The sequence below is a fragment of the Lagenorhynchus albirostris genome, chromosome 18 (assembly GCF_949774975.1).
Source record: "Lagenorhynchus albirostris chromosome 18, mLagAlb1.1, whole genome shotgun sequence".
Lineage (NCBI taxonomy): Eukaryota > Metazoa > Chordata > Mammalia > Artiodactyla > Delphinidae > Lagenorhynchus > Lagenorhynchus albirostris.
Genome location: NC_083112.1, coordinates 20,168,942 through 20,193,808, shown reverse-complemented (window position 1 = coordinate 20,193,808; position 24,867 = coordinate 20,168,942). Strand labels below are relative to the sequence as shown.

The 24,867-nt window shown below is 43.4% G+C and overlaps 1 protein-coding gene across 5 annotated transcripts in view; it reads left to right on the top strand.

Annotated features, from left to right (window-relative positions):
• LRCH1 (leucine rich repeats and calponin homology domain containing 1) overlaps positions 1-16,224 on the top strand; it is a 190,933-nt gene extending 174,709 nt beyond the window's left edge. For 2 of the 5 annotated variants that reach the window (XM_060129319.1, XM_060129316.1), the window contains one exon: positions 13,665-15,976. In XM_060129319.1, the coding sequence (XP_059985302.1) occupies positions 13,665-13,775 (111 nt within the window). In that variant the 3' untranslated portion in view covers positions 13,776-15,976. Of the gene's footprint in view, positions 1-5,625; positions 7,570-13,664; positions 15,977-16,060 lie in introns of those variants that run through there. The other 3 variants (XM_060129317.1, XM_060129315.1, XR_009536810.1) reach the window with 2 other exon arrangements.
• Positions 16,225-24,867: the final 8,643 nt, after the last annotated feature.

The following is a 24,867-nucleotide window of genomic DNA, read 5'->3' as shown; positions in this document are numbered from 1 at the left end:
CAGAAGTCGGCATTGGGTTTCTGGAGAAATTCTGTTAGGGCGACAGCAGGTATTTGCTGTCATCTGTGAGGGATCCTGGGAAGAGGTAGAGGTTTGCTGATGAGAATACCAAGGGCAGATGCTGAAAAACAAATCGGAAATGCCGCCCCCCACCCCGCCCCAGCCCCAGCAAGTTCCTTTTCTGGTGGCAGAGTTAATATCTCTTCAGGTAGTTATTTTAGCCTGGGTCACTTCTGCTGCCCATTTCCAGTGCCTTGGGGTTTTTTGTTTTTGATTTTGTTTTTCTGTTTGGGGCCAGTTCTTCAACTAATGGGACAGATTGAGTGACTGCCACCTGGAAGGAGGGGCATGAGGGCGAATGCGGAGGATCTGTGAGCAGAGCGAGGGACACGGGGTTTGGGGTGAATTAGCCGCACCTGTGCTGTTAACTGGTTATGTGCCCTGAGGCAAGCCTATTAAAGCCTGGAGCCGTGAACCACTCGCTGGGACCTTCTTGCAGCTGCATCATCTTCTCAAACGCTCACGGCTGAGGCTCGGAGGCCAATATTTTATTACCATGCTCTGAGGAAAATGAGGCCCAGAGACATTACACAATTTCCTAAGCACATGCCCGCAGTTGGGAGGCAGCAGAGCTGGCATTCGAACCCCGGTCCGTCCGCGTCCAGCGCCTGCCTTCTTTCCGGCACACACAGGGGCTCTCCGCATCCGAGTTCCCTGCTCTGCAAACTGCAGGTGTTGGCCTTAAGCAGTGGATTAAACCCCATTCTCCAGAGCCCCTTGATTCTCTCGGAAGCCAAGCCGGGGCTGCAGATCGCTCCCACCCGCCTTGATTCAGCCCCGGCAGTTTCTCCTTTGCCCGTGTGGCACGTATCGGCTTTCCAGTTAAGAGTTCCTTTGGGGGAAAAGTGTCCTGTTGCTAATTATAGTTTGAAAATCACTAGACTAGGTTTCTTTGAGCTGATAGCCCATGGACGCTCAGCTCCATCCGGCAGCGCCATGATCGCTTTCCCCCATCAGCTCCTCTGAGGCAGGAAACTTACCCCACGTGCCTCAAGGCACGCCTGGAAAATCTGGGGGTCAGGTGATGTTGCTGGTACCATCCCATGGCCCCTTGTAGTGTTGATGTCGGTGGTCAGACTGTGCAGCTGTCTCTGACCTTCGGTGCAAGGGTCAGCTTGACCTTGAACACAGGCTCACCCTTGGCGGGCTTCCAAATTCTTCACTATATACTCTTTGTATCACCCAGGAATCTGACTGCAATGAAGCCTTGGGGTCCTGAGGCTATTTGCGGACATGCTGAGGCTTCCTTTGCCTTTTCTGGGTCAGCTTGGTCATTCCTGGCCCCTGATCTTGACGTCGAGGATTCACAATTGGCTACTGGGGGTATTGGCTACTGGGGGTCTCCAGTTTGATCCAGATTTAGGGCTGTTTTAGGGCTCTTACTAGTATTGTCTCAGGTCGAGAGAAATCTCTCATTTGTGAGGCATCAAAAGTATTAGAAAATAGATATATATATTTTTTACTCACCGGGGAAGTATTTCACCTTGATTTTATTTTTTGATTTTTTTGGAGGGGAAGACACTCTGGTCTTTTTCTAAAGGGAGATCCCCTGGTCTCTCCCTCTCAGAGGAGACAGCCTGGTATTTTTCTGAGAGAAATTGCCCTCGTCCCTGTCTGAGGGGAGACACTGACGTCTCTGTCTGAAAGGAGGCTCCCTGGTCCCTTTCTGAGGGGAGACCCCCTGGTCTCTGTCTGTCTACTTGATGTTAAATAAGTAGCCTTGGCCTCCAACCTCTGTAAGGAGCAAGGTCCTTAATTTAACAGACTTGCCCTGTTTAGAGGAGGAAGGGACATGGAATAGAAATGCACCTTGTTTTCTAGCTGCCCAGCCTCTCCTGTTCATTACTGTCTCCAGAAAGGAATTGGGAGGAGGGTCAGGGCAGCAGCTCCATCAGCTGTACAGGGCTCTTGCCCGCCGGATAGCACAGAGGCCAGGGGTCCTCACTAGACTGTGGGAGGTGGAAGGTTTTCCTTCCATATCTACAAGGACAGGTCCCTTGTTGTCCAGCCTCTGCATCTGCCAGATGGAGTCAAAAATAAAATGCTAAAGTACACTGAGATGCTAACGATGATTGCATTGATACAGGTGGAATTGTGGTTGAGTCTTCTTTTCAGTGCCTTTCATATTTGTATTTTGTTGACTTTTATAAGGAGATATTATTTTTGAAAGTACTTGCAAAACTTTTCCTACTTTATACCTGTTGTAAGGGTTTAGGACAGTTTATGTAAATGATCTGAAGTTTTAAATTGAAAGACGTTCTGTAAATTGAAGCTACCTTTTTTGTTTGTTTGTTTTAATCTTGAGAATAGGAGATACGAATTCCTTCGCCTCTTTGAACCTTATGTCTCTTTTTTCCCCCAAATCAATGACTTTAATATCAGTTTAAGTCATAACTAATAAACGCTTTTGGGGGATGGTGAGATTCTTATTACAAGATTTATTTTAAGTTTCCATTTACATTGGTTACTTCCGAGGTTGGATGATCAGAGGTGCAGATTGACACCAACTTATTATTTTATTAGTGTAAATTTTTAAATCCCTAATGCATTAAGAAGAGCCAGTCTCTAGCTTGTAAGACCAGTCATCTCCAATGGTTAGTAGGTGTGTATCACCATTCATGTAAGAATCGTTTCCCCCTGTGTGTCTCCTGGTGGTAGAGCCACTTCTGGTCAGTGGTCTGACATTGGTACATGGTTGAGAACAAATACTTTCTCGAAGCAGCATCTTCAAAGAGCTTGAAATTGCATTTCTAGATGAATTAGCTTATTAGAGTTACTAAGTGCATAAAATTGGTGATTAGTTCTTATATATCTGGAGAATACTCTGGAAACCTTTTCCTCCCTTGCTCCTCTCTCTGCCAAATTACACCTTGTCAGTTAGGGCTTTACATTTTCAGAATGACCATCAACATTCTTGTGCTATGACATTTTAGATTAAAAATACTTTGTAAGCATACTGCCTTTCAAAATTAAACTTAATATTTATAAGCATACTGCCTTTCAAAATCAAATTTAAGTAAACAATATATTCTAAATTTCTTAGAATTTAGTCTGTATTATACTCAGAATGCCTGTAAATTAGACCTTTTGATAGATCTGTGTACATGTTTATTTCTGTCTGTAGTATTTGGGGAACCTGAGTTAATCTTTAATAGTAATCTTAGTCACACACTCTTGTGTTGACTTGAATGAGAATCAGTTAACTTCTGGCGATTGTGATTTCTGTTCACTGTAACGGGAATTAGCATCTGCACTTGCCTCTCGGGACTCCGAGTGTATTAACTATGTTTTTTAAATGCCTTGCAATAATTACTAATGCTCTGTAAATACATGGTGAAATTTGGCCTCTTTAAATTTCCTTCCTTTTTAGTGTTTTCCTATTTTAATTATAAGAAAAAAATAAAGCATAATCTGTAAGTCCCTCTTATTAAGACTGAAATTTGGAAAGCACAAGGATCAGAGAACTCCCAGGTTCCCCTGGCAACTCCAGCCCTGGCTTCCCATCATAGCATCCTTGAGGGACTGATCTGACGGCCATGGGCTGTGTGATGGGGGGTAGAATCAGAGAGTAGCCCACACTCCACACATTATGAAGCTTCAGATTTTGCCTCCCAGCCAATCTTAGACCCATACTTTTTCTTCAGAGATCGTGATTTAATTTAAACCACCCGCTGTAGACTGTGAGTCTAAGCTTTACCCACTTTAATCTGAATAAAGCCCAGAATCTGTGGCATCATGAAATTATTTCCAGATTGAGAAGAATGGTCTGTGTTGCCTACCCATGCGAGAAGTGTACTTCTGAATAGATACACTGGAAACTGCAGACAATCTAATTCTTAGTTCTTTGATGGAGTTGCTGGGGAGCAGACCAGACATTTTCCGTAGGGTTCTGCGAAATGTATTGAAATATATCCTGGAGATAAAATGATTTGCTTTTAACATGGAAATACCACTTTGGTGACAATCACATTTTAGTGTGCATATGCCTTCTGTCTTCTGTCTGTTTTGCTCAGAGTTCACTGATTAAGCACACCATTGCAATAGAAAATTCTTATTGCAATAGAAAACTCCTTCTCTTAGATGTTTCCCCATCTGCTAATTCCTGATCAGCATCTCTGTCACAGTGAAATCCATTCTATGTGTAGCTGTTTTAATTCTTGAGAAAATAACAGTGGTAGCTTGATTCCTCTAAATGCGCTGAGAAAAGATGCACAGTCTGAATAGATATAACATGATTTATTAATATCCTTAAAAAAATCTTTTGTTAAGAGGATCTCTACCTTCATAACTTAAGATTAGGAGGTTTATAATCTTATTCAATGCACTTACATTGATTATCCCTCTTTACCAGAGGGCATCAAGCTAACTGCAGAAGATACGTGCAAGACAGAACCTCTATCTTAGAATCATCTTTCAGTTGCTCTGTGATTTGCATCTGCTTAGCAGTGATGCTAAAACAAAGGGCAATATTGTTGCAAAGTATATTATAAAATATATAATATATATATTTTTTAAATGCTTTGCCTAATTTGGACATAAAGCTGCATTTATGAACTATATCACAGATATTTTCAATCCTTGTTTAATTTGGAAACAAAGCCAGAACTTTGGTACCTACTGACATAGCAATTATAATCATTTTTAATTTGAAGCTGCGGTCATTTCTGGCTCAGGAATTCAGGGTATCAGAAAACCATTTGCTTCCTGATAGCAGTAGGCATCCAGAGGTCAACTCATAGGACTATCTTATTTGTGCGTTTAGTTGATAAAGTAGGAATTCTGCCTCCTTACGTGGTGACTGTCAAGTAGACAAAACGCAGAGGCCTGTTGTCCCCGCCCCTCCCCCTACACATACCTGTTCAGTGGTGAAGAAATTTACACAATTCCTCTCTGCAGGAATGTACTTTTATTCTAACTGCAGATCCAAGAAGCCTCTTTTAAACTTTTGGTTTATGTCCAGTTGTAAAAATGTGAAATTTAATGTAGTTTTGGGGCGCATGTAGGCACATGATTAAAACTAGCATTCCCCAGAGTTTATCAATAATCCTAAAAGGAAAACAAATGAGGCGCATGTATTACCTTTCGGAGAGAAATACTTTATATTCAGTCTTCATAGACCAGGGTAAAAAATGCACTAAGAGAATGGTGAGGAAAGGTGGGGATTCAATTTTTAAGTTTGTATTTTTCCCTTTAGTATAGTGAAGACCTCAATGTCCCAGGTGCAAAGCTCTTATTCTTATGCCATTGCTGACTCATGATACCACTTAAATATTAAAACTGTTTGAATACCAGAAGGATGTATAAGTTACAGAACCTTCTATTCCTCGATAGTGAGATCTGGCTGAGGAATTTCTCTGTCCTATTTGCATAGACTGTGTTGGGTATGCTGCTTTTTGTAATTAATTAAACAATCTGTGGTGGAACGGGTTTTACCTGCTTGAAATAAGGGGTTACTCTTGCCATTTGCTAGTAACTAAAAATGTGTGCTTCTTTTTAGCCGCTGTTCTGTGTATTTTTAATCGTATGCACTGTCTCTTTCTGTTCTGATGGCTGCCCTCGGAATAGGCTGACCTCTGCTCTCCGTATGACGTCCTGCAGCTGGATTTTCGTCACATTCGAAAGACTGTTGACCCTCTGCTGGCATTCGGGGAGAAAGCCCCACAGCCAACTTCTGCCCTCCGCTCCAGGGACCTTATAAGCTTCTGTCTTGTCCATATTCTCTTTGTAGTGCTGATATATATCACTTACCGCTGGAATGTTCTGTCTGCGTAATGCCCGCGTGTGCATCCCTACACTCTGCTCTGTCGCCCTGCTCCACAACAGGGTCCTTCCTCCCTCTGGGCCTTTGCCTTGCAAACTTCCATCCCTGTCATCTCTTCGGTAATCTCTGGAGTTTTGAAGCCGAACGTTTCCACATCAGATCTTCCAGAAGCACAAACTTTGTAGAAAGCAGCTCCCATTAGGTAGTTTCTCTCACTTGCTGAGAAACAGTGAGGACAGAGTGTGCCCACACCTCTTGCCTCCTCATCCCCGTAGTGCCAGCAGCGGTGCTCTGCAGTGCCTCTTCTCTCTCCCAGTGAGCTTTGCTGCCCTGGGTAGAGCCGAAGAAGGTTCCAGAACAGGAGCAGAGGGGATTTAGCGTATGAAAATCTTGCCATTGGGTCAGTATTTAAGTCGACTCCTAATTCAGGATTGGGCGATTTAACTGCAGAGGGAAGACAGAAAGCCAGCACTGGGGGTCCAGTTTGGTCTATAAGGATCTCTAATAATGCCGCTGTTGACCAAGTTGAAAAATACCATCTGGAGAATGACTCCTTTGCTGGCCAGCCAGCTGGCTTCCTCCCTGCTTCCTGCAGCAGGAGCTGTGAAGGGCACCAGGGAGGGTGACCCCCCACTTCCACCCTGAGTGAGCCCCTCTGCCCTGCTGCCTGAGACAGGGCTGTGCAGAAGGGCGCTGGGGAGGAAGGATCCGGCGCAGTCAGAGTGCCCCCTGGAGGATCCACGGCACACCACTCTTTCTGCGTAGTTCTACTTATTCCTTGTTTGGTCTACTCTGACCGAGGCTCTTAGAAAAGCATTTTCCAAAAAGAGTTTCTATTTTTAAATAATGTAATGGGTCATTTCGCTTTTTTTTTTTTTTTTTTTTTGCTGCATCACATCATAACTTCAGGTCTAGAATGTGATGGATTTGACAGTATTTATTTTCAAATAAAGCCGTGAGTCATGGAACATTCTTGGGCCTAGGGCTGGGGTTACTATGACAGGAACCAATAAGATTGCTCTTATTTTAGAAGAATGTAGTTTCTTCGGTGACTTGAAATTTCCATTTAACCTTTGATTTCCAGTGACATTAGCAACCTGCTTTTATGTTTAAGTAAGCTTAAAGGATTATATATTAATAACTATATCTGCTTTCGGAGCAATGTGATCAGTTTGCCATTAAAGAAAAAAGACATTAGAATCTTATCTAGGACAAGATATTCCTGGTTCTGGGATGTCGTTTTATAATATGAGACGGCCCTGCTCCAAGGTGAAGACAGACTCCCCTGTGCTTCTGTTTACCTCTGGTTGCCAAATATTGTTTCTTAAATTGGTGTGTGTGGGGGGGATGATGGAGTTCACTTCCTCAAGATAAATTTCTAGTTTACTCACATGGAAACAGTCTTTCTAGATGGCTACTAAGAAGGTAATTTTATTTTTCTGAACATTTCCATGAATCCAGGGGACTTGAGGATGTGGAAAGGTCACATAGTTAGAAGAATATATTTATAAAGATCCTTTGTTGGTAAATCAGGTGAGATTTTCTAACAGGAGACATTCTTTACATGATAATATCTTGAGTTCACTGAGCTTTTCCCTCCTGGTTTTGGGTTGATTGGTGAAATACAGAGTATGCGGAAGTTATCTAACGTCAGTTGTGTAATAAGTAACCCGCGGATGTACTGAATTGCCTTTGGTGCTATCTTGTACTCTTCAGTCTGTAACACAATAAAATCCCTTTGTACGATGTCTGACGAGCACCCTGAGCCATAAGTTGCTTAATAAACACATGTTGGGTGACAGATCCAGGTTTTTATGGGCCCATCAGTACGTTAATTTGTGTGTATCCAGAGTCGCGCTCAGCACTTCTGTCCAGCTGTTTGGATTTTTCTTCTTGAAGTGGGTGGGGGGCACAGGGGAAGAAGAGAGATGACTTACCGGGTGACCACCTGAAAGAAAATTCTGTCAGTGAAAACTGAGGAGCGCAATCCTGGGAGATCAGATTTAACTTTCAGCGCTGACTTGACATAGTTCTTTGGCCGTGTTCATATTTCAGTTCTGGCATCCAAAGTATTTTTTGGATACACCTTCACCTCTCATGTCATTAGTGTATCTGTACCCTAATGCGTTGCTCCTCTGGGGATCTGTTAGGTGGTATTTTTTCATCAAGTAGTCTGGTAACAAGCAGAGCACAGTTAATTTAGCCCTTTAGGCAAAGCTTGGAATGAACTGTCTTGTCCATGGCTACTCATTTCTATTCAGAGTATTATTAAGCCTCCCCATGGTTCTTCCCCAAGGTACTCACACACCGACTCATAGGCTAGCATGATGCCTGCCATTGCCAGGTGACTAGGGATACTGGGCCAACCCACCTGTCATCTGAGAGGTGGTTGGGTGATTTATATGCGCATACTAAATCTTCCTCTCACAAGGAAGACCTTTTTTTTCAGTACTTACAATGCCTGATAAAAATTACCAAGCATTTATTTACATATTCTTTTTGAAATAGAAAGATCTATTTGAAATAGAAAGTTCTCTTTCTCCAGTTCTTCCAGCTGGTAGCAACTTGCTACTCCGTGTCAGGATTGCCAAAATAGGTGACAACTAAGTAAGTTCTATTAGTTCCTTCTCGTTATGGATTTGTGGTTCGTATGCAGCTCATTGTACTTGGGGAGAGACATATAAAACAGTGCTGGGGGGAAGGGCCCTACAGAGCTCAAAAGCAAGACAGCTGAGTAGGAGTTTCATCAATGAGTAGAGAAGTAAAGGCACTTGATATCCTGATACTAGTCATTTGTGAGTGAGAAATTGAATTTAGGGCATAGTGGCTAGGGTTATCTCTCTATAATCCATGCTGGTCTCTGTCATAAGGAAAAAGGGCGTTTCACCTACAGGGTAAAAGTCATGGACAGTAGATTAAAATTTCAGGAGCTTGAAAGTGGTTCCGGATGAGGTGAACAATATTTTAATGTGATTTTCTTTCAGGAGATTAGGTTTTTAAAATTAGGCTTCAGATTTTGAAATTAGTTCTCAATAAACTATCAGATATATATAATAGAATGTATGCTTTTCTCCTTAAGACCATGAGGATCCAGTTCCTTGCTTTTTCACTGGATTTTGTTTATGATTGTGTTCATTCATTCATTCCTCACATATTGAATGAGCACCCTTTGTACAAGACCCCCTCTTGGGGATAAAAAGGTGACCATGACACGTGACCCTGTCTTCAAAAATCAGGAGTCAGCAAACTTCTTCTGTAAAGTGCCAGTAAATATTTTAGGCTCTGGGGGCCATACCATCTCTGTTAGGACTACCCAGCTCAGCTGCTATAGTGTGAAAGTAGCCACAGACACTCGTAAATGTGTCTCAATAAAACTTTATTTACAAAAACAGGCTATGGGCTGGATCGGCCTGCAGGTTTTTGGACCCTGTGTAGTGGATCTAGTGGACAAATAAAGAAGAATTCAATGTGATAAGGTCCTGTGATAGGTCAGATACAAGATTCTGTATATGAAACACGTGGACGGGGGGCCCAACCCTGATGGGAGTGGGTGATCTCTGAAGCCTTCCTAGAACCGTGATGTTTGCACTGAGGCCTTAAAGATGTGTAGGAATAGCCAGGTGAAGGGTGTATGGATTAGGGAGGTGAGAGAAGGGGTAGTTGTGTGTAGAGAATAAATGTTCTAGAAAGAAGGACTAGAAAGTAGCACGGCTGGAAAGCAGAGAATCAAATGAAGAGTGACAAGAAATCCTCTCTGTCTGGAAGAGGTTGACACGGTCTGCATTTCACATCGGAAGAAGCTGCCCCTCGGAGCCCTCACACGGCAAAGCAGGAACTGAAGGTCTCTTACATGAAAATGATGCAGACAGTTTTGTTTTAAGGTTCAATCAGTTAGTGCCAGGACTTTACATTTTAGAAGCAGACTGAACAACATGAAGAGTGCTGCATGGGTGACTTTACTTTGTCTAGCGGTGGCCTGGCAGGAGGCCTGTGACTGCCGGAGAGCGTAAGAAACTATAGAAAAAGGAGAGCCAGGCGGTGATGGCGATCTGCCTGCTCCCATGGGCCATTTGCCGCCAGAACAAGACGTCTGGCCCTCACTGTGAAGAGAAACCAAATGAGCTAAGTGACAGAGCTAACGCCCTTCCCCGAGCTGAGGGTTCTCTGATGCCCACCTGACGTTGAATTTGGTGGGACTGGCCTGGAGAGGACTCCGAGGGGCCAGGGGCCTCTTCCTTCCTATCTCCTGGGCACAGACAGGACCTGCTCGCTGGTTGGTCAAGGACCTTACGGGAAGCAGCATGATGTCGTGGAAGGGGCCCCAGCTGTAAGATGAGACACAAGTTCAAATCCTGGTTGCAGTACTTACCTGCTGTGTGACCTGAGCCAAGTTAAACTCTCTACATCTCAGTTTTCTCCTCTGCAAAGTAGAGATATTGTATCTACCTCGCAGAGTAGTCATAAAGAAAAGACCAATGCAAATCCATAGCATTGGTGCCAGGCCTGTAGGAGGTGCCCCCAGAAGGCTTGCAAAGTTGGAATTTAGTCTTTATGGCTCACCTGCCTTTTCCAGCCCTGCTTGTTGTGGCTCAGAAGAGGGGTGGGTGAGGGCGTAAGAGTGAATATTTGTTTCCGCCATTGGAGAAACAATGCGAAGGACAGGACGAGTCCTTCAGAGGGGGCTCAGAATATTTTTATGCAGGATACTGCTTTATGATTCTGTTCTGTGCTTTAAGAAGAAACACAACAAAAGGAGCTCATGGGTACCCTAGAGCAGTCTGCTGCTGCATTCTCAATGAAAGCCACTCATCTCCTCTAACAATGAAATTGTGATGCATTTAAACTCACTGTAGATATTCACCTCTCTCCTTTAGATCCATTATATACAAGGTGAGGTGACCCTTCTCTGTCATTTCCCATCAAGCTATAAATCCACAGCAGTTCCTTCCCCATCACAACTTGTAGCTCACTTCAGGGATCCCCTCCCCCATGGGATATGCAGCGACAGGACTAGTGTGATGGAGGTGGCCTTCTAGCCATCCTCAAAGCCCCTCCGTATTTCTGGCAGGCTCCCCTTGCTTGTCTTGTCAACCAGCATCTGAAGTCATGATTCCCATCAGTCTCCCTCCCAGTCCTGTGGTAGAACAACCACAACTGCCATGTTTTCATAAGGTTTCTATGATCTGACGCTAGTCTTCGTAGGTACCTCCAACCCTATAATGTAATCTGAGGGCACCTCAGGGCTTCTTAGGACATCTGAATGAAAGGAGAAAGCCAGAAAGGATGCAAGGGATACCTTTTTATGTCTTTTATTTACTCCTTGTCACAAGCTGTAAGGGTGGAAGGGAGAATTTTGAACTCTGCACCCGGTTTAGGAATGAGGACACCAGGGAGGTGAGAAATGCCTGGGAGAGGGGATGACCTTAAGCTGACTCGGTGTGTGACACCTCCTCCAACGTCCTGTCAGCAGGAGGCTAAGGCCTCAGTATTTTCCCATCCTTGTTTCTCTGGAGCCCCCGCCCTTCCCAAGCATGGCCTCGAGCATGGAAACTCAACTCTGCAGACCACTGGCCCCACCACTCATCAGTGGAGACATGTCACAGCTCAAGCAGGACTCAGGATAGCCCCCTCAAAGCCATGATGCACAGCGATTAGGCTTTGTGCAAATTTTAGTTCTAGAATTCAGGAACGTTTGTGACTAAACATAGGGGAGCACGGGTCAAGAAGCAAAATACCTTGTTCAGAATGCCTTGGGCAAATCTATTGCTTTAAAATTTCTATTCACGTTCCTTGCCCAGTCGTGCTGCATTATTGATCTCAGTGTTTTTCTCACCGATCTGTTGAGCTTTTATGTGTCAATATAAAACCCTTTGTAATTTGACGCAAATAATTTTTTTTACAGTTTTTTGTTTATCCTTTAATTTTTTTTTTTTGACACACAGAAGCTGTATACTTTCAGGTGATCAATTGTTTTTATCTTTTCCTTTGTGATTTTTATATCACCTTTTCATCCCCATCCATTTACCAGAGGAAATATTAAATACGTATCTATATGTTATTGGGAGGAATGTTGTGGACGTTTTTTAACATTTAACTCTTCAACTCATCTCAAATTGATTTTAGCATATGGTATAAAGTGAAGACTTATTTTTTTCCCCAAGTAATACCTTGTACCGGGAACTTAACCATAATTAGCAGCCATTTATAATATCCTACTGGGGTGCAAGCCATAAAAATGAGGAAAATATATCGCTGCCCCCGTGGGACCAGCCTTACCAATGAAATGAAATTCGGCTGATTTCACAAGCCCATGGCAAGCAGAAGGTGTCAGGAAAGGGTACACACTGACCTCTGGCTGCGGCAGAAGGAGGAAGCACCGTCCATCCTGGCCTAGTGCCCTGTTCACAACTCAGACAGAACCTCCGATTCTTTCTCACGCTGACGTTTGGCTGCGAAGTTGGCAAGCAGCATAAAGTTGCCTCCCCTCAACACACCACTGATGACAAGATAATCCTATCTGATACACAGCAGCCGCTTGAAATAATTGTTAAAATTGCATTGTAAAGAATCGGCTGTTTTATATTGACAAGTGGCCATTTCTCAAGGCCTGGAGTCAGAGTTTGAGATACTCTGAATTTACCATAAGTTAGGGAAGTGGGAGGGATGGGGGATGGTAAGACTGCGAGCGTAGAGCCCACCAGCATTTCGAGGTTGTGGAACAGGTTCTTGGAGATGTCACGATGTGTCTTTGGATGACCTTTTTAAGAGCACAGTGCCCGCATCTGGGGTACTTAGTGGAGAGTCCTGCATTGATGCAGCAGGAATACCTGATTCCTCCAGCAGGAGAACTGCAAGGAAGCAGCAGTGCTGATCGGAGATCTGATTGGCTTCGTGTTAAACACTGTGTCCACCGCCTGGGGCTTGACGCAGCTCCCAATTTCAACTGTCCTTAAGACCAGTGGTTATTGGACTGTGGAAAACACACCATCTTTGGGTAGATGAGAGGGAGTGTTTGCTGTGGAGTTGTTTCCCAGCCAAGGAGACACACTCTGGAAGGAGATTCCCTTGTATGGTATCAGACCAGGGTCAAATGACAAAAGTGTAAAATTATTTTGTTTTTGCTCTTTTGTAAACTGGTGGTTGAGCGTGCGGGGTGCCACACACAGGGAGTGAGCCGCCTTGGTTATCTTCCTTGAGTAGTATGTGCTGGACATTTCCCAAGAGCAAAAATACAGTATGAGAAAGTAGCAGGATATTTGTGTCTTTGACAGTTTTATAAAAGAGTCTTAAAAGGGAGGCTCTTAAACGCTGTGGTTAAAATTACTTATTTACAAGGCTGTTCATAAACTGTGAAGAAAGCATGCCTCCATTCCAGAGATCACAGGAAATAAAATGAACTAAATCAAGATTTATGGTCAGTAGAATGGTGTGTGGTCTGTATAAATGAGTATTCAAGTTCCTTTAAAATGTGTGAGAGGCTATGTGAAATTTTGCTGTATAAGAATATAAGCTGATATGTTCTTGGTGGGTGGTTTCCAGCTGACGGTATGTAGCTCACTTATTTAGTGTCAAGGTTTTTAAAAAATGTTTAGCTCTTTTGCACATTTCAGGATGATTGGAAGTCTTTCTAGAACAACCCTCACTTGTGGAAAATCATTGTTTTCTTTGCAAACACAGGAAAGGTCTTTGCAAAATGAGTTGAAAGCTAGGGAGAGAGCACAGTCTGAAGTGATTAGATAGGCATACTTCAGAGCTCGACTTAACTCCTGTCAGCGGTATCTCGAGATTTTGTAATTAGATTCCAGTCATCTAAAAATCAATGCTTTGTTCTTCTTCCTTTTAGGAAAAACTGTGTCTGCCCCATCACATCCTTGAAGAGAAAGGCCTGGTCAAAGTGGGCATCACCGTTCAAGCATTGCTAGATGTAACTGTAACAAAGGCTCTATTCACATGAGACCAACTCCTCTCCTTTGGGTCGTGGCTCAGACGTTTTTCCGGTCAGAGATCCTAAACTCTCCTCTCAGCACCTGCCCCCTCCAACCTCCCACTCACTGCTTGTCAGTTCCCCGACTCTAGTTGAATTGACGGGAGGACACAAAAGAAGATTTTCTACCTTTCATAACTGACTCTGACATTAAGACCTGACAGGTATTTGCCTAAAACCCCGTGAGGGAGCTGGTTGTGAAGGACCAAGCAGCTCATCAATGCCTTCTACAACCTCCTTCATCCCTTCCATGCTCACCCACTGCCATTACCAAAACACCAAGCACAGCCGTTTTGCAGCAAGATGCATTTGTTTTATTAAAACCAAACGCAATGTGTATTTTGGGGGTGGGGTGGGGAGGGGAACTTGCAGTCAGGTTTTTTGCCACCAAATTTTTCAAGAAGTTTCTTGAGACCATTGCCTTTTAAAAAAACTATTTTCGACATACAAAATATTTATATAAATATTATTTATTAGTGAGTTGTTATTCATCCTTTGGATGCAAATTGTAAATTAGGAAACTATTTTATTACTGCTTTTTTGTGGTTAAACACTTTATTTTAATATTATAAATATTGAGTTCTTTTCTATCCTCTTTGGTGTGCAAGTAGTTCTAGGTCTCCATAGTCATGTTTTCTGGTGTATATGACTCAAAAAAAAAAAAATTAAGCAAAAAGCAGGTGCTTCTGCGACAAGAACTATTTTCTGGGGGAGGCGTTATTTATACTTTGGTTTCTGGAACATTGGTCTTATTTATATTTTCTGCATTCCATCCGGCTTCCTACATTCCAGCAGCCCTGTTGTCCCCTGATACAACGAACTGACAGAAATCAAGAGAGCACCCCAAAGTTGTTTGTAAATAGCTGTGATGGGAAAAAAAAAGACATATTAAACTTGAAGATAAAATGTGAACAGTTATTTTTTTGGGTTCATACTTACTTTGCTATGCACAAAACATTCACGTTTTAACATGAAGAAGTAACAAGTGTTGGCGTCATGTGTCTTGTAGTGTAATTTTGCACTGTAACGTGGGTAATTAAAAGTGTAGCACCAAAGGTAGATAATAAGGAAGTGGTATAGGAAAGTGGAGATGAGAAAAAGCTTATCGTTTAACCAAGAAGTTTTTTAAGGGCCGCTTCGGTGGAGAGTGGTCAAGAATTAACTGAAGGTATATAGGACTTGGATCGGGAGACCAGCACTTTTTGCAGCTGCCCGTTTTAAAGGAGGAAACTATTCTGAGATGTAGACGTGCTTATTTTATTGCAGCTTAGTTGGCGGCTTTCAAAGTAGTCCGTCAAACACGGCAACATTCACAGCCTCTGGTGTGAAACCGCGGGAGGGAGTCAGTAAGTTGGTGGAGTAGTTGCCTGCAAGAGCAAGGCGGGCTCAGGAGAAGGTGAAGTAAGTAGCGTTCGTGAGGCTGAGTGGCCCAGGGGGGGAGCAAGTTCAGAGAAAGCAGCGACTAGAGAAAATCCAGCTGAGGAAAGGGGTCCGTGTTGGTCTGAGAGAGTCACATAAGACTTCACAGACACACCACCTATTTTAGGCAGTTACGTGCGTGTGCACTCGCCCTGCAGTTACAGACAGCCCAGTAATTCGTCTTTCAGAATCTTGCGAATGCTGACTGCATCGTCACCTCTGTGAAAAGCCATTGTCAGTTTTTAGAGCAGCAGCCACAAGTTATAAGCCAAATATAAAGGCGAACACAAAAGAAAAGACACCAGGAGGACAGTATGCGTTGAAATTGAACACAGACTTACATCAGCCAACGCCAAGGCTGCCCTCCTGTCTAGGCAAGGAGGGAGGGGTTACTGAAAATAGTCATTTGGATTGGCAGCTAGCAGTTACTTCCTATCAAATGTACTGTGCACTTTAACCGAGTTTAAAATATATTTTAATATTTTCCTGTACTGCACAAATACCTGTTTTGTCCCATAGCATAATGGTGTAAAAAAGAAAACACTCTGAACAAAGAGCGTATTCAGTGTAAGCGACAGTCAGAGGTTGATTATAGAAATAGGAATTCAGATGACTGCACCTTGATGGGCATTGAGAATGCAGGGTCCTGACATTTTTTTTTTTTTACATGTATATATGGCAACATGAAGCTCTGTAATCCTTGTTTTGAGAGATTTTCTTTTTCAAAATTAAAATATTTCTTTTGATATTGATTTTCAGTATTTTCTTGCGGTTGGCTGTATAATATGAATGGCTTCAATGTTTTGTAAAATGGCTTTTTTTTCTTCGAAATGCAGTCCTCGTATGGCTAAGACGTCTTCAAGATCTTCGTCCGTTGTTCGTATGTGTAATAAGATGCGCGTGGCCGGCTGACAGCGCCCTAAGTGAACGCGATGTGCACGGTGCAAATACCCTTCCTTTTATGATTTAACAGCCATGAAAACTTTGAATTTGTACAAACCATCTTCTGATTGAGTTCCCCATCAGTTGCCGTGGTGGAGTCCAGGTGTACATCAGGTGTCTCCACCTGTCCCTCGGCTGGTGGCTTCAGAAGTGTTTTCAAGGAAACCTGAATGTGGCGCATGTTGTGAGACCCCAGGGTCTGGTCCTCTCTCTCAGCTGCCTCCTGTGGAATCTGACCCTCAGGGAGTGAAGTGGCTTCCTGATTATACCTCCCATAAATCCGGGTCGGTGTTACCATTTTGCCCACCCGTCCCGCCCACCTCTGGTAGAAGAGCAGCTGCTTTGAGGAATTCAAGGGAAAACCGTGACACGTCGTTTCTGCCTTCTCGTCCTAACCCACACAGAGCGCACAAGACTCGAGACTCACAGCCTGAGCAGGGACAGCAGGGACCAGTGTCAGGGCCTCTACGTTTAAGACCCGTATCTACGGAGTCAGGAAGAGCTATGCCTTGCCTGTGATGTTCTGACTAAAAGTGCTGCAACTGTGCCCACCTCCGAGAGCTTAGCCCTCTCGGTCTCTCGCGCATTACAGAAGTCCAGTGCTTCACAGACACTTTGCATTGTAAGTTGGCTGGAGCAACTGGGAATGTGTGAAGGACAAGGGAAGGGATGGCAGCGGGAGTACTGGGGGAGCCTGGCAGGGGCATGTTTGCATTAGGGTCACCCGTGCAGGTCAGCCATATGGCATAGGCCACAGCTGGGGACTGTCCCAGAGACTGAATTCTAGCCAACAGCTGCATCTGGGGACTGCCTAGTTCTTCCTGAGTGACCCCAGTGGGACTGGTTATCTAATCTTCCGTCTTCCACTGGCAGTCAGCTGGCAGACATCAGGTCCCGTTGAGGGTGTGTGTGTGTATGCAGGATTTCACTCTAAAGAACTCTCTCTACTCCCCACACTCACATGCTAATGGGCCACCTTAATGGCCCGTATGTATTGAGTGGTTACTGTGAGTCAAGTGTTTCTTCTGAACTATAAGCTCCATTAAAACAAGGCTGCTTCTCTATTTGGTTCTCTGCTGATTCTCCCTCCATTGCTTAGAAAGCACTTATCATGTGGTAGGCATTGGAGACATGCCAGTTAGAGGAGGGAATGAACTTTACATACATTATCTCAAAAAGCTCTTACCAAAATGCAATAAGGAAGGGACTTGTAGTAGACACCCGAGGGGTTGCCGCCTAAGACCACGTGCTTCTAGGAACTAACCCTGCATCCTATACCATGAGGTTTTGTATGGGTTGGTTTGTTGTTTGTTTGGGCTGCACTGCGTGGCATGCAGGATCTTAGTTCCCCAGCGAGGGATTGAACCTGTGGCCCCTGCGGTGGGAGCGCAGAGCCCCAACCACTGTACCGCCAGGGCATTCTCTATGTGGTTCTTTTTTAAAATTATTATTTATTTATTTATTTTTGGCTGCGTTGGGTCTTCGTTGCTGCGCGCGGGCTTTCTGTAGTTGCGGCGAGTGGGGGCCCCTCTTTGTTGCGGTGCGCGGGCTTCTCATTGCTGTGGCTTCTCTTGTTGCGGAGCACGGGCTCCAGGTGCATGGGCTTCAGTAGTTGTGGCACATGGACTCAGTAGTTGTGGCTCTCGGGCTCTAGAGCACAGGCTCAGCAGTTGTGGCGCACAGGCTTAGTTGCTCCGCGGCGTGTGGGATCTTCCCGGACCAGGGCTCGAACCCGTGTCCCCTGCACTGGCAGGCGGATGCTTAACCACTGTGCCACCAGGGAAGTCCCTCTCTATGTGGTTCTTAACTGATGCTGCCCACCCGGCTGAGGAGCAGCCCTCCTGTTCACAATTGACCAATAAGTCTCTTGCAGGATTTTAATTCTTTCCTGGTGACTGAAGACAGAAGGCATAAAACCTGGAAAACACCTAGAGGATAAAAATGACATGCAGGGAGAAGTAGCAGAGAAAACTGCTGTTTGCATTCTTGGATCCAGTAGTAAAGGATCCTGTATTTCTGAAGCTTAGGTAGTCCAACCTTCCGTGAGTGCTTCCAAGAGGCTATGACTTTGCATCAAATCAACTTGAGCTGGGCTTCTATCACTTCTAATCTAAGAGTGCAAATTAACAAGGAGAAACTGAGACTCAGAGTATTCAAGTCACTCGTTCAAGGTCACAGCAGGTGAGAGAGCAAGGCGGAGTCAAGTTCAGCTATGTCAGGCCTGTGTCCTTTTCACCATGCAGAAGGGCTTCCCAGCGGAGCTAACCCAGGTGAAGTTTCTAGAGTTAGAAGAAAAGAAAGTCGACAATACTTAAGATGTTTGGAGATACAAAAGAAAGCATATTTATATAATAAAACCTGTTAAGCTGAGCTTGTTGGGACCAGTTCAGATGCTAAGTAAGACAGGTCAAGGTCAGAGCAAAAAGTGCAGGAAAAAAAAGAGATTTACAAGACAAGCACAGTGAGAGGAAGCACTCCTCACTTTGATGTGAGGTCCAGGAAGAAGCCTCTCGTTTCCTTGCCATTTTTGTCTCCCAATTTAATAAAACATTGCTGTAATTTTTTTTTAATTTGGGAACTTTTCTTTCTGTTTATCAAAGTGATACATGTTCATCATAGAAACTTGGGAAAGTATAAAGAGGTAGGGGAAAATCACCAGTAATCCCACCTTAAGGGAACTGTTAAACTTTTGAAATATTTTCTTTGAGATATTGCTATGTATTTTTACACAGTACAACTTTATATACTGGCCTTTTTCTCCCCCTTGTTAATGGTAGAGCATACGCATTTTTCCAGGACAGTACTGTTTGCTGAAAGAAATTGTGGGCACTAAGGCATTAATAGGATATTTTAGAGGCTTCCTCTAGAAGCCTAGAAGAATGTCTAGTTCCTAGAAGCATGTGGTATTAGGTGGGCAATACCTAAAAGAAGCAGACATACCCTGAGATAAGGGTAAGGGCCCTTAGGTCTTCGGTGATAGGGAGCCGGGGGGGGGGGGGGGGGGGGGGCGGTGCATGGAGGTGGGAATGGGGAAGTACCATCAGGAAGAGGTGGCCAGTAGGGGGTGCATTCTGGAATGTGGCCACTAAGGGTGATGAGACCAAAGGAATGGGAGGCAGTTACCTGGAGAAAGTCCATCTTACTACTATTCTCTGTGCTTTTCAAATGCTGGATTTGAAGGTCAATTGGTAACAACACTCATGAAAAAAAGTGGCTGAGGATTTGCGGCGGGGCAGTCATTGGTATTTCTGCAGGATCAAATGGGGTAGGGTGGGGTAGGATTGGGGAGGAAAAGTGGGTCGGGGTAGGCTGCCTGCTTTCCGCAGTGATTAGACCTGCCAAAGTAAATAAAATTGAGTACTTGGCCAATAAACGCTCCCTAACAACTATTGCTTTTCTTTGAGAAGTAAAAGAAAGTATTTGATCTCTTGGAATTTGATCCCCACATAAATATCTGCTATAGTCACAAGAGCTGGGGTCTGGGGACAGAGGAGAAGACGCCTTTGCTGCCTGAGGAAGGCTCCGCGCAGCCTCTGTTGAGCATGGCGTGTGTTAGGTGTGTGTTAAGCGAAAACACCGCTACATATTCTTGTTGCTTAACTGGATACAACTCTGCTTGGAAGTTAAGGTTGACTTGTGTCCTTTGGCTCTTTTCCTACTTTCTGATTCACTTCTTCGAATTGCTGTCTAATATCTCCTTCAGTCTGCTCTCAGCTTGTCTCTTCATTTACAGGGAAAATGGAGGCCATCAGATGTGAACTGTCAAATCATTTCCTGTCTTGGAGGAAAAAAATGACCCCTCACCCTTCCAAGGTTAAACACCCACTCCGCAACTGCAGGGGATTTTGTGTGATTGTCTCTCTCTGTCTCTGTCTCTCCTCCCTCCTCCCTCCCGTCTTCTCCAACCTCTCCTCTCCATCTGTCGTGATTCAGCCACAAGTTCAAGCCTTACCAGCCCGTAAGAAACACTTCCCTTGAGTTCACCCTTTCTGCTCAAAAAACTGTCTAGTCTCTTGTCTTCCCAGACCCTTAGGGAATGTTCTTTGAACAGTAGTCTGTGAACAATACTGGCGTGCATGCTCCAGGAGTCCAGGAGTCTGTGTTTTGTTTACTGCCCTATCCTTGAGGCCTGGACAGTGGCTAATATATAATAGGTGCTTGATAAGTATTTGTGGAATAAATGAACAAATGCCTTCACTTTCCATTCATTTTCCCTGCTATCCTCACCACTCCATTGAAAACACTCATAATAACGTCATGGGTCCCATCCCAATTACCAGATCCAGTGGCCTCTTTTCAGTCCTTGTTCTAGTTGATCCTCCTGTAGAATTTGGGATGGTTGAGCCCTTGATGCTTGAAACCCAAGCTTTCTCTTCTGGTGCTATTTTTCTGTCTCAGAGTGGGTTTTTTTCCCCCATTTTCTTCATAGTCTCCACTTTCTGTTCTTTTTTTCTTTCTTTCTTTAAGGAGGAATGCTTGGCACTCTTCCGTCCATGCCAGAGATACCTGGTGGTGATCAACAGCGGCAATGATGTATAAATCTACATATCTTTACGATTCTAGATCCTGCTTCCTCTCTGACATCCAGAATGATGTAACTCTGGGTGTCTTCACTTGGATGCCCTTGTGAAGGTCATCCACTTGGAGGTTCTTCAAACTTAATGTATTTGAAATTGAACTCCCCCTCTACCTTCCCACACCTCTTCTTTTTCTCATGTATTTCCTGATTCAATGTTTTCACCACCTCCCCAGCCTCCCAGGCTAGACGCTGTAGGGTCATCACTGGTGTGTCCCTTTCAGTTGGTCACTGAACCATGTAGATCCAGAAACATCTCTCAGCCCCAGCACCCTCTCTTCATCCCTACCACCTTGGTGCCAGCCCTCATCCGCTCTCCCCGAGGTGAGGTCCACCTGGTCTCCCTGTCTCCCTCATTTTTACTACCTTCCCCTTCGACCACAATAATGTGAATAAAGCACAAGTCTTAGCATGTCTCTTCCCTACTGGAAGCACCTTCAGTACCTCGCTATTACTTGGTCAACAGGTTTCAGTTCCATGGATGCCTTTCCAACCTATTAACAATTTGCGGCTAACATCGTCTGGAGCAGCTCGGCCAGTCACCCCCTACCCCCCAACCCTGCCGGGGTCTCTGATGTCTTTGTTCCCTGGGCTATGCTTACTGCTTAGAATGTCCTCTCACCTCTTCTTGACTTTGCAAAGCGCTACCCAGGCTTGAAGACCCAATGTTGTAGGCCCAACGCTTTTCATTTCGGTGAACTCTCCCCTCCCGCTCCACATGATTTCTTTCTCCTTGGCACTCCGGAAAAAAGAATCCATTCTGCTGTAGTTGAATGTTTGTTTCCTAATAAACCTCTTTTATCAAGTTCATATTAGACAAATACTAATTTCAGTGGGGAAAAGGGCCTAAGACCCACAATAATTTATCTGTTCTCTTATAGAAAACTTAATAATCAGAGTAGTCACAGATCCAAGTGATGAAGAAAACTAAATACAATAGCTGATGCGTATTAAGTAGTTATGACCTGACTGGCCCTGTTCAAGGTTTGAACTGTAAGTCTCACAGCAACCCTATGAGGTAGCACCTACAATAATCCCTCAGCCTGGACTTTGTGCAATGAGCCAGTTCAGAACAACTGAATAAGGCTGGACTATTAGCAGGATTATTTTAGAATTTATATTTAAAAATCAAAATGATCATTCCAACAGCTGTGTACAGCTTCTCTGCTCTATGACCAAGACATGGGCTGCGTTATTCTACATTGAAGACAGGAAATTTCTATAGTCCGTCAGGTTTTCTTTATATATAACCAAAAAAAAGAGTTATTTGCTATTTATTCTGGAAAACTTTTTTTTACTGTGTGGTCTGCTGTGCTTCTCCTAATCAAAACACTGGGTGGCAGTGTTTTTACTGAAATGATTTTAGAAGAAAACCAAAAGGACTAAGTTGTAGTCTTTTGAGAATAACAATCCTATTTATCCAGCAATGACCAAAAAGGCAATACCCCTTCAATCCATCACCTGAACAACCTGTGCTCAATATTACAACTCTGCATGCAGGGGTTAAACACACGCGCACGCGTGCACACACACACACACACACACACCCCTAGCTAGATTTCAGAAAGTTTTCTGAAATACCATCTTGATAAATTAAAAAAAAAAAAAAAGTCGCCTGTCTCACTCAGTTCTCACCTCTAAGCCTCATTTTCCATTCATATTTGAATTTGTCCAACAAACCCAATAAGATGAAAATGTTATTTGACTGGTTGAATACATACTGCTATCATCCCAAAGAGGAAGTGCTAGGATTCTCTTCTTCACCCCTACTATCACTCATTAAGCATCACCAGTGGCGGGAGACTGACACCTGGTGCCAAAGAGACGAGAAGGAAATGGGAAATTCATTGCTCTTGGATTGGAGTCCTGGACTCAGGCCAAACACTACAAGGATCTAGATTCCTTTTATTATCTTTGAAGACCAAAAGGACATTTTCTCTGGATTGGCCAGGGCTACTAAAAGATGTGAAGAAGTTTATGAGCTATGTTTTCCTGGAGGAAAATATTTTATTTCTACAGCCAAGCAGCCTGGGAACAGGCAAAGTACAAATTAATAGCACAGCAGATATTCTGTGTTGGTCCTCACAGACTCTTTTCTTTTACACACAAAGCTGTGGTAGGGACCTCTGGGGGTCTCACAGTTGCCACATGTAACCCCAGCATATGAACTATTTCCGTATAATTGTATGTATTAACATACCACAGTGTTATGTATATTATAAAGCATGCCGAAAAATACACATCTTAGCAGGAGGGAATGAAATAAAAATTAACACAGGCAGAAGCTCTATTACACTCCCGTGGGCAGTCTTGTGCACTCTCCTTAGAGAGCACTCCTCGCTTTGGAGTCCACTGGCACTAAAGCACTGGTCACTAACATCTGGGTAGAAAGAGAGTGATTTCATACGGGCATCTTGTCTTGCTATGCTCCACGGTCCTGTGAGTTAGAGGGTGAAGGGGCTCTTGTCTACGCCATTTTCAGATGAGGAATCAGCCTGATAAGGATGAAATAACTGATAAGGATGAAATAAGCTGCCCAAGGTACCTACGGAAGCAAGACACATATCAGGTTTTCTCCTTCTGCAAGTATCGTTATAATAATTCTTTTTTTAAAGAGTGTTTTTGAATCATAACAAATTCTCAAGACTGTAAAGAAAGTAAGAAGCACAAAAATGTTGACACAGATTGGTGTAAGCACTGTTTTATCTTCTTGGCTTTCAACATTTATTAAACATTAATGTTTAAAATTCATGTTTTACAACTCAAAATATACATAAATAACTTGTTTGTGAAAATGATCTCATCCATCAAAAGTAAACCCCCTTTGACTATCATCCAACGTGTATGTCCAACGTGGCCAAATACAAGACAACCCTGAACAGGAGGAAGCCTGCATTTTTCTGATGAGAATATGCAAAAAAAGTTGTTTGGCTAATTTGAAATATGTTTATGAACACTTCAATACAAAACTCGTGTCTATTTTTCACAGCTTAGTATGACACATATTAAAAATATTTTTTGAAACATCAGCTTGGAATTTTTCCGCTGTAAGTTTTCAAGAAATAATTTTATCCAGACTCTTGCATCTTCAAAATTAGAGAACTCACAAGCCATCATGCATCACCTTCACATCTAAGTGGTTTCTAAGTGAGATACAACATTACTTGAATCTATAAATGATGTGGCCAGTGGAAATTGTATCCTCTCAAATAAGCATCCTGGTATAACGTCAGGAATTTTTTCGTCTTCATGCAGTAGTATATCTGTGATCTCCACATCATGATTACTTAATAGATTTTTAACATAAACTTCTCTAAAGTATAACACATATGAAAAAGTGTATAAATCTTAAGTATATGGCTTGATGAATTTTCAAAGTGAACACACCCATTGCAACCAGTACCTAGATGAAGAGAGTGTCACTAGTCCCCTAAAGGACCTTGCATGCGACTCTCTAATCACCTCTGCCTAGGGCCCGCCCCTCCCCCTGCTATCCATAACCCCATCCTGACTTCTAACATCATGGATGAGTTTTGCCTGGCTTGGATCCTTATATGAAATGGTACAAAATGATTTATACAGTTTATGTTTTGTATTTGATTCTTCCACTCGAGATTGTGTTTGAGACGTCCTCCGTGTTGCTGCATCTAGTTTTAGTGTGTTCATTAATGTGGACTATTCCACTGTATGAATACTCCGATTTTACCCATCCTCTTGTAGATGGGCATTTGGGTTGTTTCCAGATTCGGGCTATTAGGAGCAGTGTTGCTCTGAACATTCTCATGTAGGTTTTACATACACGTTTCTGTTGGGTAAACCTCGGGTGGAATCATTAGGAAGGGCCATATGTTCGATCTCAGCAAACCCTGCCTGTTACACTCCCATTAGCAGGTCATCGTACAGCCAGGCCGTACACTTGGGATTTCTGTTGTCTTAACTTTAGCCATTCAGGTAGGTTTTGTAGTAGCATTGTTTTGTTTCCATTTCCCTGATCCTATGAAGTTAAGCACATTTTCATGTATTTATTAGTCATACTTATGTCCTATTTTGTTAAGTACCTAGAATCTTTTGCCCATTTTTCTGTTGGTTTATCTTTTAAAAAATGAATTTATGGAGCTCTTTATA